At 38.6% G+C, this 13909-nt stretch overlaps 1 protein-coding gene across 1 annotated transcript; it reads left to right on the top strand.

Moving 5' to 3' along the window:
* The first annotated feature begins 1688 nt into the window (after positions 1 to 1688).
* LOC146323506 (uncharacterized) lies at positions 1689 to 3111 on the top strand. Its single transcript, XM_084722118.1, has 2 exons — positions 1689 to 2126; positions 2215 to 3111. Exons 1-2 carry the CDS (start codon positions 1946 to 1948, stop codon positions 2430 to 2432), a joined length of 399 nt encoding a protein of 132 aa, XP_084578244.1. The 5' UTR covers positions 1689 to 1945; the 3' UTR covers positions 2433 to 3111.
* The last annotated feature ends 10798 nt before the right edge of the window (positions 3112 to 13909 follow it).

The following is a 13909-nucleotide window of genomic DNA, read 5'->3' as shown; positions in this document are numbered from 1 at the left end:
GGTTAAAATGGTTAGAATATCTTAAATGTAGTGTACACTCTCCAAACCTACAAATCTCCATACCCTTTATTAATTTCCTTCAAAGTTACAGGTCAAATGGATATAAACTAACTTGACTGGTTGGTGGACCAGCTGTGACTGTAAGGAAGTAATTCTATTTTTTGACTGCTCTGTTTTATAGGACCATTTTCAGCTGACAACTCAATCATTTTAACTGGCCACTAGGTGGCACAAGCAATCAACAACTGCTATGGTTTCACATCTTCTTTCAGCTTGGGACAGTGTGTGTGTGGTGGTCATGTTAATGCTGGTGAGACTTTACAAATCTCTGTTGGTTGCATCTGCCGCTGTGGTGGCATTGCAGTCAGTGCTTCACCACCTGTCGCCTGGATGCAGTCTAGTTCACCATGTACTTTCTAAGTAGGTCTCTAAGAGTAACACAGACTTACAGAGACGCTGCTCTGCACTGTAGCTGCCATTGTTATTGATTCATGTCACGTGATCAATAATAGAAAAAGCCCAGTGTGTGTGTGCCTTTCTCACTTCTAGAGGTGGGAAATACAAATAATTTGTTCAGGTATCTGTACTTTACCTGATTATTTATTTTTCTGACAACTTTTTACTTTTACTCCCTACATTTCAACACCAAAATCTGTAATTTCTACTACATACATTATCAAAACAGGCTTATTACTTTAGTTTTCATTCATTCACCCTTTTTTTTAAGTTGGAAATACATTGGGGTGGAGATCTTATTTACAATGTTGCTGAGTTAAAAAAATGCATTTGAGGGGAATTATTGATCATTTTTATTTTCTGCACCACCTTTCCAACATCAAGGCTGATTTCAACCTAAATGAATGGAACAATAACACATAGAAAAGATCTGGTGTGTCCATGAATGCATAGTACACAAACAGACATAACAAGACAAAAACAATGTAAAACATGTAATAATGCAAAAGAGACGTAACAAGACAAAAAACAACATAACAGACACAAGAAGACAAAAAAGACGTAACAAAACAAAAAACAAAATAGATGTAACAAGACAAAAACAACATAAAATGTAACAACATGAAAAAGGTAAAACAAGACCAAAAACCACATAAAAGACATAACAAAAAAAAAAACAACATAACAGACGCAAGAAGACAAAAACAACGTACAACATGTAACAAGATAAAAGAAACGTAAGAAGGCGAAAAAGATGTAACAGGACAAAAAACAACACAAAAGACATAAGAAGACAAAGGAGACACAAAAATGAAAAATTACGTAAAAGACGGCTACTTTTTATCTTTATATAAGCTGAATCTGTGCTTTTACTATGAGTCTGTACAAGTATCTGTACTTCTACTTGAGTGAAGTACTTTGCCACCTCTGCTCACTTCAAAGATTTCTTTGTTTCTACCTGATGTATGTGTTTTTTACATATATATTATAAACCTGACCAGTGTGTTGATGCTCATGCCAGTATAACGCCATTTGTCAGGTGGTTTCATATTGTTCAGCTGAAGTTTCATGAATAAAGACGGTTGTTTCAAAGGGACATGCTGGCTTACTTCTGCTCGTCCTGAGTACATTCTCAGCCGTGAGTAAGTGTAAAAATGATCCATCTTGCTCCAGGGCTTTGAAGCTGGTCTTATGACTTGCCAATTGTAATGGTGTGCACTGAGAGTTTGCTGTTTTCAGATGACTTGCAGACATGTGCTGAGGTTATGGCCTATAAAAAGCCAAATATCACCAGCGCAACCAGTTCATTTGCAAACAAACAAGAGAAGTCTATGTTCACGGGTGGATCATTATTGGATGTTGAGATCAGGTTTAGAGGCATCGTCCTCGTGTCTTATGCTCACTGAGGTTGCTGGCTGCTGTGTAGCAGGTCGCTCCGTGTCGCCGTGTTTAGTCGCAGGTCGTGTCGTTTAGATTTTTAGCCGGCGACATGAGTAACTGTCATGGTGAGATGACCCAGAAGGAGCAAGACTTAATGAAAATGCGTCGAGACAGCGACACTAAGGCTGCCGAACTTGTCAAGATGGAGAGGATGCTGCAGCACACCAAGAACCTAATGGACAAGAAGACAGATTCTGATTCAGATAAGATGGGCTACCAGGAGAACATGGGTCTGTATCACAAACCAAACACTGTAACCTAATGTTTTGATATCTTATTTGTGTTGTGTGACTGTGCTCTTCTGGTCGCTTGTCGCAGTGGAGGACCTGGAGGAAAAAGTGCGCTCCAGCAGAAGATACAGAAGGAACTCCCTCCATCACACGCAGATGCTGGAGAGCCAGATGAAGACAGTGAAAGGCGAGCTGGTGGGAACGCTGGACCACCTTCAGGAGCTGCGGAACGTCCTGCGCCGCTCGCAGCAGAAAGCGGAAGAGCGCAAAGCCACCATGGAGAAGCTGGCAGCAGGGCTAAGGTGAACCATCCGCTCTAATTTTCATGATTCGAAATCGAGGGTTTTTGACCTTTATCAAGCTCCAACACGCCAACCGAATGTCAGACCTGACGCCCTGCATCCTGCCAGAGAAGCTGTGCAGTTTACATCTGACAAGACCGCACCCACACACTGGTTCAACGGTAGAAGAAAGAGACTTTAGTTGCTGTGTTGGTCCTCACTCTGCTTTCTTCCATCTCTGCAGTGAGGCCATGTTTGGCATCCAAAGACTAAATTTAAAGTACTCGATCCATCCCATCTTGACTCAAACAAATGATTCAAACAGCCCAGTCTTCCTGTCATTCCCCATTTTTGTCCTGCTATTATTAATCTCATATTTTGAAGGCTTAACGTTGACATGCTTTGAGTTTATCTATTTTTTGAGCACCTTCTTCTCTGTTTCTCCTGGAAACAATCTGAAGTTGGGCTGCAACTAACAATTCAAACAAAAACAAAAATTATCAACTAATCTAATCATTTTCTTGATGAACTGATCAGTTGTTTGGTCCACAAAATGTCAGAAAATGGTGAAAAGTGTCCAAGATGACGTTCTCAAATGTCTTGTTTTATCCACAACCCAAAGATATTCAGTTTGATGTTATAGAGGAGTAAAGAAATCAGAAAATATTCGCATTTACCAAGCTGAAATCAGAGAATTTTGACTTTTTTCTTTAAAAAATGACTCAAACCGAATTATCAAAATAGTTAATAATCAGGCCATTGATTAATCGTAGTAGTTAGTCAAATAAACTTGAATTATTCTGGAATTTTTTGTGGTCTTAAAAATGATTCAGAATGACTCATTAACAATTCTAAAAACACAGCTGCTTTTACCAATGGGAAAGCCACATATCATTTTTAACCTATATTCAATGACACATATGGTATTCCATATTTCTGTCATGTTCTTTTACCTTTCCAGGACTTAAATATGGAGATTGCTCACTGAGTGTTATTCAAGTCCTAAAAATACATCCCGAGCAGATGGGTTGCCATATGCACAGCTCTTTATGAAAAGAAAAAATAAATAAATAATATATATATATATATATATATATATATATATATATCTGCATGATTGATGGCACTGATGACATCCTCCATCTGCAGCCCCGGGAATCACCTCCATGTATTTGCCCCATGAACCATATTTTAATGAAATCTCTCCTACCAACAATAACATGTCCATTTTCTTTTGTAATGGAAATCTGCAAGTTAATCAACAAATTAGTCAGATGTTATTACATGCTTATAACCTAATTAGTCCCTTGCTGGATGAATTGTTTCTGGGACAGTAATAGCAATATTTGCGTGTATATCTGCAGTATATCAACAAAAAAATATGTGCACACATCTTTGCAGGACTGCCACATATGGAAAAATAACAGTTGCACAATCTTTTAAATGAACTGTGTGATAATTTATCGTCAGAAGTGCACATAAAATCTTCCTCATGTCATGTGAACATTAAATTGTAACTACAGACACATCTGAAGAGAAAAAAAAATGTAGTTGCCTTGTCTTTTGTTTTTTGTGCAATGTATTTTTTTCCCCCAGATGACAGTAAAGTGTTTTCCTGTGTTTTGTTTCTCCCTCTGGGATCAATAGGCTGTTGTCTGTCTGTTCCTGTGGTGAGTCATCTGAAAGCTGTATTTGTGCCTTCCCTGTGGCTGAGATGTGATCGCACCTAATTTAGCACAGCTTGTTTCACACAGTGTCACATGCTGAGGGGCTGACCCTGTCCTACAGACGGCATTTAACTGTAATTATAACACCATGACGGGGAAGAGTCATATGGACGGTTCAGTATGTGCAGGGGTGGGAGGGTTACATGAAAAAAGTATTCTGATATGGTTAATAATTACCTGTTAAAAAATGTAGTCAGTAACCTACTGCAAGTATCACAACATTAAAGTAATGTAACCTGATTACTTTCCATTACTTTTGGGTTATCTCAATATAGAATATGTTGAAACTGTTTTCATCACTGATAAACTGGTCTATTATTTTCTCAATTAATCAGTTAGTTGTTACCATGAAATGTTATAAAATGGGGAGAGATGTTGATCAGAGCTCAAGATGACGTCCTCAAATATCTTGTTTTGTCCACAGCTCAAACAATATTCAGTTTACTGTCAGACAGGAGTAAAGAAACCAGAAAATATTCACATTTAAGAAGCTGAAATCAGGGATTTTGACTTTTTGTTCTTGAAAATGACTCAAAACGATTAATTGATCAAAGTAGATGCATATTTATTTAATAGTTGATTAATAATAGATTGATCATTGCAGCTCTATGTGTTTTATGTTTTATTAGTTTGTCCAGCTGTTCCTTCCTTTGTTGCACACAATTTATTGACTGATTGATTGATTTAGGGGGAAAAAAAGGTGAAATTTCCATCCTGTGAAGCATTTTTTCACTAGAGGCCATGATAATTAATTGGCAAACGTGTGCACTGTGCAGGGTAGTATATCATTATTTATTTCGAAATTGTAATCCTACCAATAATCCTCATTTTTATTAAATGTATCTGTAATCTCATTGCATCTTTTTTTTTTAATCTATACCTATTATGCAGATTACAGAGCTGCTCTCTTGCGTTGACTATTCCTGTCTTTCTGCTTTGCCGCCTGCAAGTCCAAACACTTTCATGATTATTTTATGGATATTACATAAAAGCATGTGCCTGGTTTGAGTTTGTTATGCATGAGGTGCTTCTGTGTTTGTTTATTTAGCAGAAGAACAAAAAGTGAACTGAATCTAATTAGTGATCATTTGAGGAAGAAAAGAGAAAATGAAGAACCAACAATAAATGTACAAATATTCATCATCGTCATGTAGTGTTCCTGACAGCTTCATGGACATCCTGTTTGTTTGTTTCATCCTTGAAGAGTCATTGTGTTTAGTTTTTTGTCAAACAGTGCAGAATTGGTTTTTCAGATGAATCTAGAGGATCACAACAAATGACCCTCCAGGGGGCGTTGGAGACTTGTCAGAGAGCAGTCAGGAAAGGAAACAACATGTTCTCATTCTCCTCCTTCATTAGAGCTCATATTAGGCACCAGTTGATTTTATTTCCTATTAATTACGCTAAATTAACCTTGTAAAAAAATAGAAGTGGCCTACATACAAAACAAGCATGTATAAATTATCATCAAAAAGTTGGTTGAACCTGAGGTCCCGCCTCTCATTGGACAGATAACCAATCACAGATAATAGGGGAGTGACATTTCCCACCTTGGTCCAGAGATGTTCTGTACAAAATTGCCAGCTTGCCTGATTTTTTCTGGAATTATTTTTATTTTAATTCAGATCGTCATTCCTGTAAAACCAGATGATCTACTCACCCTCATATTCCTCGTGTTAAAATACGTCTCGGACAGTTTTCTGTCAAATATTTAGGACCAGTATTGTGGAATGATGTCAATCAGAAAATGTTGGACAGTACTGCAAAATAATCCAAGTTTATCAAGGAAGCAAGCCAATTGGACAAAATAATAACCAATGTGTGCTTTAACTAGATTTATTGTACATCAGTGTTTGCATCATAGCTTTGTGGAGGAGTCACACCCACTGATTCACAGCTTGCAATTGGCTCTCTGCTACTCTGCTCAGTCACCACTCACCACTAACTCTGTTGTAATTCATTCTGTTGCTGCACCCAAGATGTGAATTTCCCTCTGTGTATTACTTTTTACAACAATAAAGGTTAGTATGATAAAATCAGTAAACTCTTGTTTGTTTATTTCCCTACATAAATCATAGTCATTTAACTTTGTTTCATGCTATGTTTCTCCCCTGGACATCCACGTCTCCGCCCCCTGCAGTGGCTCCACCCACCCACCCCAGTTTGAGAACCACTGAGCTAAGCTAACTGAGCAAGCTATAACTTTATATTTACTATACAGACAGATCTAGATAGTTGGTATATTTTCTTAGCTGCACACCAGGTTGTTTCTTTTCTGTGTTTTTGCCAAAATAAGAAAAAAAAAATGAAATACATGCAGAGTGTCTTTCAGGTATCTGTACTTTACCTGAGTATTTATTTTTCTGACAACTTTTTACTTATATTCCCTAAATTGAACACAAATATCTGGACTTTGTACTCCTTACATTTTCAAAACAGGCTTGTTTCTTTAGTTTTAATGCATTTGGCGAAAAACGATGTAAGACACATAACAAGACAAAAAACAACATGGAAGACATGAGACAAAAAAGACGGAACAAAACAACATAACAAGATGAAAAACAATGAAAAAGATGTAATAAGATAAAAAAAAAGATGTAACTAGGTGACAGAAACAATATGACAAAAAACAATGTAAAATACTTAACAAATGAAAAAAGTAACGGGACAAAAAAAACAACAACAAAAAAGACGTGACAAGAAAAAAAAACTGTGAAAAAGACATAAAAAGACAAAAAACAACAAAAATGACCAAAGAGAAAAATAACAACAAAAATTATGCATCAAGACAAAAAACAATGAAAAAGATGTAACAAGACAACAAAAAAACAACTGCTGCTTTTTCATTTCATACTTTGTGTACCCTTGATCCTGTACTTTTCCACTTTTACTTGAGTAAAGAAATTGTATCAGTACTTCTACTTTTATTTACACAAGTATCTGTACTTCTACTTGTGTAAAGAATGTGTGTACTTTTGCTGCATAAATTTGAGGCTATACATTGTTTTTAATAATAATAATAATAATAATAACTTTTATTTATATAGCACCTTTCATACATAACATGCAACCCAAAGTGTTTTGCATTAAAAACAACAACATAGGTAAAAAACACAAGACAAAAATACATAAAATATAAAACAATCACACAAAAAAACACAGAATCAGAATGAAAAAAAGAAAAGCAGCCATATGGCATTAAAAAGACATAAAAGAGAATTTTCAAAAAATTCTTAGCAATATAAGATCTGATAAATAGGCAGACAAATGCAGATAGTAAAATGACAGACCAGGGTAGAAATGTATTACATTAACTAAAAGCTTGCCTGAATAAGTAGGTTTTCAGTTGAGTTTTGTTGAGTCTAAGTGCCAACAGAGCCTGCATGTCTGAGGTAACTGGGCAGATTGTTCTATAGTCTTGGAGTGTAGTAGCTAAAAGCAGGTTCCCCGCTTGTTTTGTGGGTGACTTTAGGAACAGTTCAAATACCAGCATCAGCAGATCTCAGTGCTCTTGTTGGTTGATACGGGGTTAAACACTCAGGAAACATTTTAAAGAAAATGTTGCAGATTATGCCTTTAACTGAAGACAGATTTCCTGCTTTGTACACAATGTTCTCCACCTTTCATGTTTAGCTTTGTGTAGCTGGTGTTGATGGGGTTAATAGTGTGTTAATGGCTCTGATCCCACTTCAATTGCAATACATGTCTGCTAAAAGGTGGAGGGAGAGGAAACAGGTTAGTCTGCCCGCCAACAATAGGATTCAATGTTTAAATCTAATGTCTCAAAGCCTTTTGAAGGGTTGCCTTTCGGTATCGTGGCACCTCCTGCATATTAGCTGCAAGCAGCATGAACCTTACGACATCCTTCTCACACCACCTTGCAGCTGCCATATTGTTCTGTTACTGTACGTGTTGTATGCATGGTGTATGCATGTGTTGCATAATGAACCCGCGGTGAGATTGTGTAAGCACTCGTGACACAATTGAAATTGTTTGTGCGAGCTGGTGCTAAGTTTACTATTTGTGTCTACCAGAGCTATGACAGATGTCTTTGTTATGACAGTTTTGAGACATTCACTGAAACCAAAAAACCCAGAAACAGGCGTCATAACAATGAACGCGATGACCACAGCCTTGTTTTCACCGGATTGCTGAAATACTTAAAGATCCTAGAGCTTCATTAATGTTTTCAACACTTGATATACAAAGATAGAAACCTACTACATTTGTTTTGTTCATCTGTGACATAGCTGCTGCTGCCTCAATACAATGGAGGTGAATGGAATTTCAGTTGTGGTGTTCACAGCACTATTTATACTTACAACTAGAAGCAAGCGCAGACCTCCGCCAAGGCCAAATGCCCTATCTTGCACTGTTAACAATTACGAAAAATAGTTCGCGTATCTGTCCTGTGATCTGGATCTGCTCCAAAACTTAATGGGTTCTTCCATGACCAGTGCCACAGCCTTCCACCAAGTTTCATGAAAACTGAGTGAGTAGCTTTTCAACAGTCCTGCAAACAAACAGACAAACAAACGGCACCAAAAAAGGAACCTCCTAGGTGGAGGTAGAAATAACAGCTACATGTCTGTCCAGAAACTGTAGCTCCTTCAGCAGCAGTTCCCAAACTTTTTTGGCCATGCTTTCTACATTCTGATCGGGTCGACGCTCTCCCCACACTTTTAAAAAACAAAAAAAGGAACAAGGGGTGTCCTGGTTGCAAGCTTAGGAAGGTTTCCTTAAAAATGTATTCTGATAGAATTACTGACTGTAATCAGTAACCCAATCCAAGTATCACAATATTAAATTAATGTAACTTGCTCTCTGTTACTTTTGGTTGACCTAATATAATAAAGTAAATGTTTATCCTAATATGATATTTTAGGTTTATTAATTGTTTGTCCAGATATTCCTTCTTTTGTTATGCACAAATGCATGTTTAGATTATGGACATTTAAATGTTCATCATTAAGTAGCTATACACACTTTATACTCAGACATCAAGTAAACTGCCATAAGTGGTTGTAAGTAGTGGCAGTAGTAGTATTGACAGGTTCGCTGGCTATAACTTGATATCTGTGTAGCTAACGCTAGCCGTTGATCTGGATAGCTAATGTCACTGGTTGGTCCATCTAGCTTACATTAGATTCTGGTCTGTGTAGCTAATGTTAGTGGTTGTTCTGTCAAGCTAACAAACTGGTCTTTGTAGCTAACATTAGCAATATTCCTATGTAACTAATGTTAGTGGTTGGTCTGTGTCGGTAGCATAAGAAGTTAATATATGTAGCAACCACTGGCGGGTGTTCTCTGTAACAAATGTTAGTGGTTGGTCTGTGTTGCTAACATTAGAAGTTGGTCTGTGTAGCTGGGGTGGGGTGCCCCTATAGCTCAGTTGGTGGAGCGTGCGCCCCATGTGCTGAGGCTGTTGGTCCTCTGCAGTGGCCGCCGATTCGACTACCACCTGTGGCCCATTTGCTGCATTTCTTCCCCCTCTCTCTACCCCCTTTCACTATAAAAAATAAAGGCAAAAGCTCAAAAAATAATGTTAAAAAAAAAAGAGTTTTAGATGAGTGTTAGAGTTAGTCTGTGTAGCCAACATTAGAAGTTGGTATGTGTAGCCAACATTAGTGGTTGTTCTGTGTAACTAATGTTAGTTCAATCAGGAGAGACTAAGAGTAAAAGAAAATGGTTTATTGACACGTGCATGAGATATGAAACATGAAAAGTCTTTGGCGGTTAGACCCCATTGTGGTGAAACAATATGCACATATAAAAATGGAGGTCATGAATCTATAGTGAAGAGAAACCCCCCGGGGTCTAGACACTGGTGGTGGTGGTGAAGAGGTGCAAAGCAGAGACTGGTGAGGTGAAGTGGCTCCGGACTCCTGCTGCCTGGACCTGAAGACTGGAGGAGAGAGGGGAGGAAGAGGATCGAGGTGAACATCTGCTGCTGCCTGGGTCCAATGACTGGAGGAGAGAGAGGGATGGAGGAGGGTCACACGACTGACTGAATGACAACTGATGGAGCAAAGACAGAGGCGATTTATAGTTTGGCAGCAGCAAATTGACTGGCTACCGCGACCGTGGCAAAATCTGATTGGATAGTAAAGAGGAAGTTGAACGCCCACAATCAGCTGATTAGAGGAGTGAGTTGCAGTAAAGGAAAATTGTGAATGAAAGCAGCGTAACATAAGGTCTTCCTGATTGAACTTACACTGAGCTTCACTGGTTGGTCTCTGTAGCTAATATTAGCGATTAGTCTGTGTAGCTAACGTTAGTGATTGGTCTGTGAAGCTAACATTAGCAGTTGGTCTATTAATTAAGGTTAGAAGTTGGTCATTGACATTTATTGACATCTATGGCAGTATATACACAGCAGAACTGTACTGTGATGTTCCTCTTTTCTGATTTAAGGACAAAATAATGATAAAAATTCCACCCAGTGAAGCATCTAGAGTTTTATTTACGAGCTGGCTCCTCTCGCAGTAACCTTAAACACTGGTTGGTTTCTTACACAGAACCAAAGAATTCCTGTATGATCTTGAAGCCAGCTGCCTCACGAGGTAATTCTCCTACTATGTCATATGGTTCATTGATCTGATTAGTTGTTAGTTGTTTATTAGACATGATAGACAGATGGTTCATCCAACCTCATCCACCTGCTAAAAGTTTTTTTCAAAGTGCGCGCCCTTTTCCAAACTGTCTCTAAAGACTGCTTCCAAGATGGTTCTGTGTAAAGACCTCCTGGCATCTGTCCTGGCATTTCAGGTTAGTGCAACACCCTTGTTGTGTTCTGAGGAAGTCCTTCACACTCACCTGCACGCAAGAGAGCCTAACTCTTGACTTGCAGTTTATCTGTACTGTTCTCATGAGCTCATACAACCTTGCAGTCAGGTTATTGTTCTCCTTCCTTGCATCCTGGATAAATCCCATGTACATTAAAAGAAAACCTTGTTAAATAGAGGGCAGAGTGTTATAAGGGACTCTATGGGGGGACTGCAGATAATCCAGGAATATTGTTTAGGAATATTAATCAAAATATGTAATAAAACGCAGACTGTTGCTGTCTATTGCTTTTTTTCTCCTTTCAAAAAAGTCAGTACTTCTTGTTCCAAGTTTGTGGCTCTGTTTTTTTTTCTCACCAAATTAATGTATGTAATATGCTAATTCTCTCTCTTGCCTGGAGTTAGATGAGAAGATTGATACCACTCATAATATAGAATGCTATCAATCTTCTCATCTAACCTCAAACTATTCCTTATCTATAATCATATCTTGAAGATTCAAGCCTATAACTCTTAACGATTAAAAATTAAACTAATAAATTAGTAATGATCATGACAGGTAATTGCAAGTGAAATCCCTTTAAATGCTGCAAAAGATTTTTTTCATGAGCTTTTGAGCAAGTGCTGCTGCAGGAAATTGAAACTCGTGAGAGACGTCTGCAGGCACTTTTGACTCAGTGTTTCAAGTATCCCTCGTTCAACCAGAAAGAAGTCCTGTTATCAAGCTTGTGGTTGTGCCAAATCCTTCATGTTCCAGCAAAATATTGCTGAGGGCTGCTTGTGTCTTCATGTGAAATTTTATGGCCTGTTGGTTATAAAATCAGCCCACGTTCTTTATAGTTACACAATATAGAGTGCAAGAGTGTTCAGTCCCACTCAAGTTACAACAAGTAGTTTGTAGTTGGCAGCCCTCTTGTTCAGCTACCATATTTGCATTGTGCGTCATGTCTATGATTGTGTGTGTGTGTGAGTCTGTGTGTGGATGTGTCCTCGTCTGTCTGACGTAGGCTCCGTCTAGAGACACTTCAGAATGACAGGGACGGCTTGTGCCTTGTCCTCAATCGACCCTTTGCTAAGCCCCCTCCTCCGAACAGCAACTGTCCAGTCATACGTTAGCAACAGTCACTAGACCAGGTTAGCTTAACTCCGTCTTCCCTAGGGCGACCATGAACCACCTCCCCTTATGATGTCACAAAGGGCTTAGCACAAACTGTAGATAGGTGACCGTCCTGCACACTAAATACCTAGTGAATCACAGTGGAGCTGACCAATCAGAGCAGACTGGGCTTTTTGGTTTGTGTTTTATGAACATTAAAGCCCGTAAACCTATTCTATTAAAACCCCCAAATAAAATGATGAACCCAAAAATAAACATAATAGGTCTCCTTTAAATTTGCCTTCATTATCACTGTTGTTCTGATTGGTTGATTATGTTGTAAGGCCTGTTATTTCTGTATAGCAGACCGCTGCTGTGAAGAAGACACACTACTGATCATAGTTTCAGAAGAAACAGTAAAATCATTGTTAAATCACTAAAATCATTTTAAATTTTGTGTCAAATTATAGATGAGTGAGGCAGCTGAGGACACCACTGCTGAGAAATAAAGTCATGGAATTATTTTAAAATTTATATTTTGAGTCACATAAATGTGCGCCAAATACTGTATGTACGTACATGATGCAGGACCCTGATGCGAAACAGAGGGGTCTTGAATCATCCTGCACAACAATCTGCTCACTGTACATTATCTCTTATAAACTTCATGTGCAGTGCAAGAATGGAAAGCTTGAGAGGCGCAGCAACATTAACTAGGGGGGCGGAGCTTAGGAAAACTGGAAACATGCTGATATTGGGGTCAGTGGTTAAGAGTAGGGTTGGGTTAAGGTTGGTAAGGATTCAGGTTAGGCAAGTGCTTATGGGTAGGGCTAGAGTAAGTCTACAGGGAACAGATGCAGGTTCGTGTAAGTCGTGTGTGCAATTGCATGTGTGTTTAGTCTTGTTGAGGCACAGTGGTATGTCCCATACAGGGGCTGTGTGAGTGTGTGTGTGTGTGTGTGTGTGTGTGTGTGTGTGTGTGTGTGTGTGTGTGTGTGTACACTACACAGTGAGGCAGAATGTGCTGATGCAGCCCTGACAGTACGAGTGATGGACCCAGCCCTAACCTGAGGCGACGGCTGCAGCTAAGAGGAGAGATTTGTGCCTTCCATTTCTGTCAAGCTGCCACATGGGAGTCAGCGTGGTTGCAGTCTCCAGGCCAGTGACAAAACAATCACACCCCGAACCCAAACACTAGCTAAAATAACAACAATGTAATCGCCAAATCAACAATACAACTATAAGAGGAGAGTGTGTAACAAGCTCTACTGACTTTCAAGAAAAGGCCAGCTGTTCTTGTCATTACAGATCCGTTGTAGAACTGATGACTCAACAGTCCATGTTAGATCCAGCTTTTAAGCTCCTTGCACATGATTATGCATGTTGGTGTGTCATTTTAGCATTGTTCATTTTGTTGTTCAAAGTATTTCTGCAGTTTTTCTTTGTTTCACTGTGCCTGCAGTTTGGGCAGCAACTTAAGTATTTGCCTCCATTGTAATTCTGCAAGTTCCCCTCAGTGTTTCTACACTCATGGTCATGTCTATAAGAAAATGCCCAAAGAAAATGTGCATGGCTTTAAAGATGAGACAGACCTGGATGAAGACCTCTGCAAGAACACTGACGCCAACACACCATAAAAGCAAAGACAAATGACGATTTAAATAAAATTTAACAGAAGAAGAAGATATGGATCATATTTTAAGGAGAAATATGAGTAACATCTTAAAGGCAACAGTTAACTGCTGTTGTACATGAATAAAATATTAAATAGTTTAACTGACAAGTATTTCTGGTGCTGACTAGCAAGGGTGGTGATGTTTACTTGACTAGATGATGACACATATCTCTAATGACAAGTTTAATCAAAATCACTGAATAAAGTCATAAAGTCAGG

The sequence above is a fragment of the Lutjanus erythropterus genome, chromosome 7 (genome assembly GCF_056507025.1).
Source record: "Lutjanus erythropterus isolate fLutEry1 chromosome 7, fLutEry1.hap2, whole genome shotgun sequence".
In the NCBI taxonomy this organism is placed as follows: domain Eukaryota; kingdom Metazoa; phylum Chordata; class Actinopteri; order Lutjaniformes; family Lutjanidae; genus Lutjanus; species Lutjanus erythropterus.
This window is presented reverse-complemented; position numbering and strand designations above follow the sequence as displayed.

Bases quoted from the DNA above. Each gene is read 5' to 3' on its own strand.
- LOC146323506 (XM_084722118.1), top strand. From the start codon at position 1,946: ATGAGTAACTGTCATGGTGAGATGACCCAGAAGGAGCAAGACTTAATG. The intron at 2,127-2,214 runs GTCTGTATCACA...CGCTTGTCGCAG, and splicing joins GGGCTACCAGGAGAACATGG to TGGAGGACCTGGAGGAAAAA.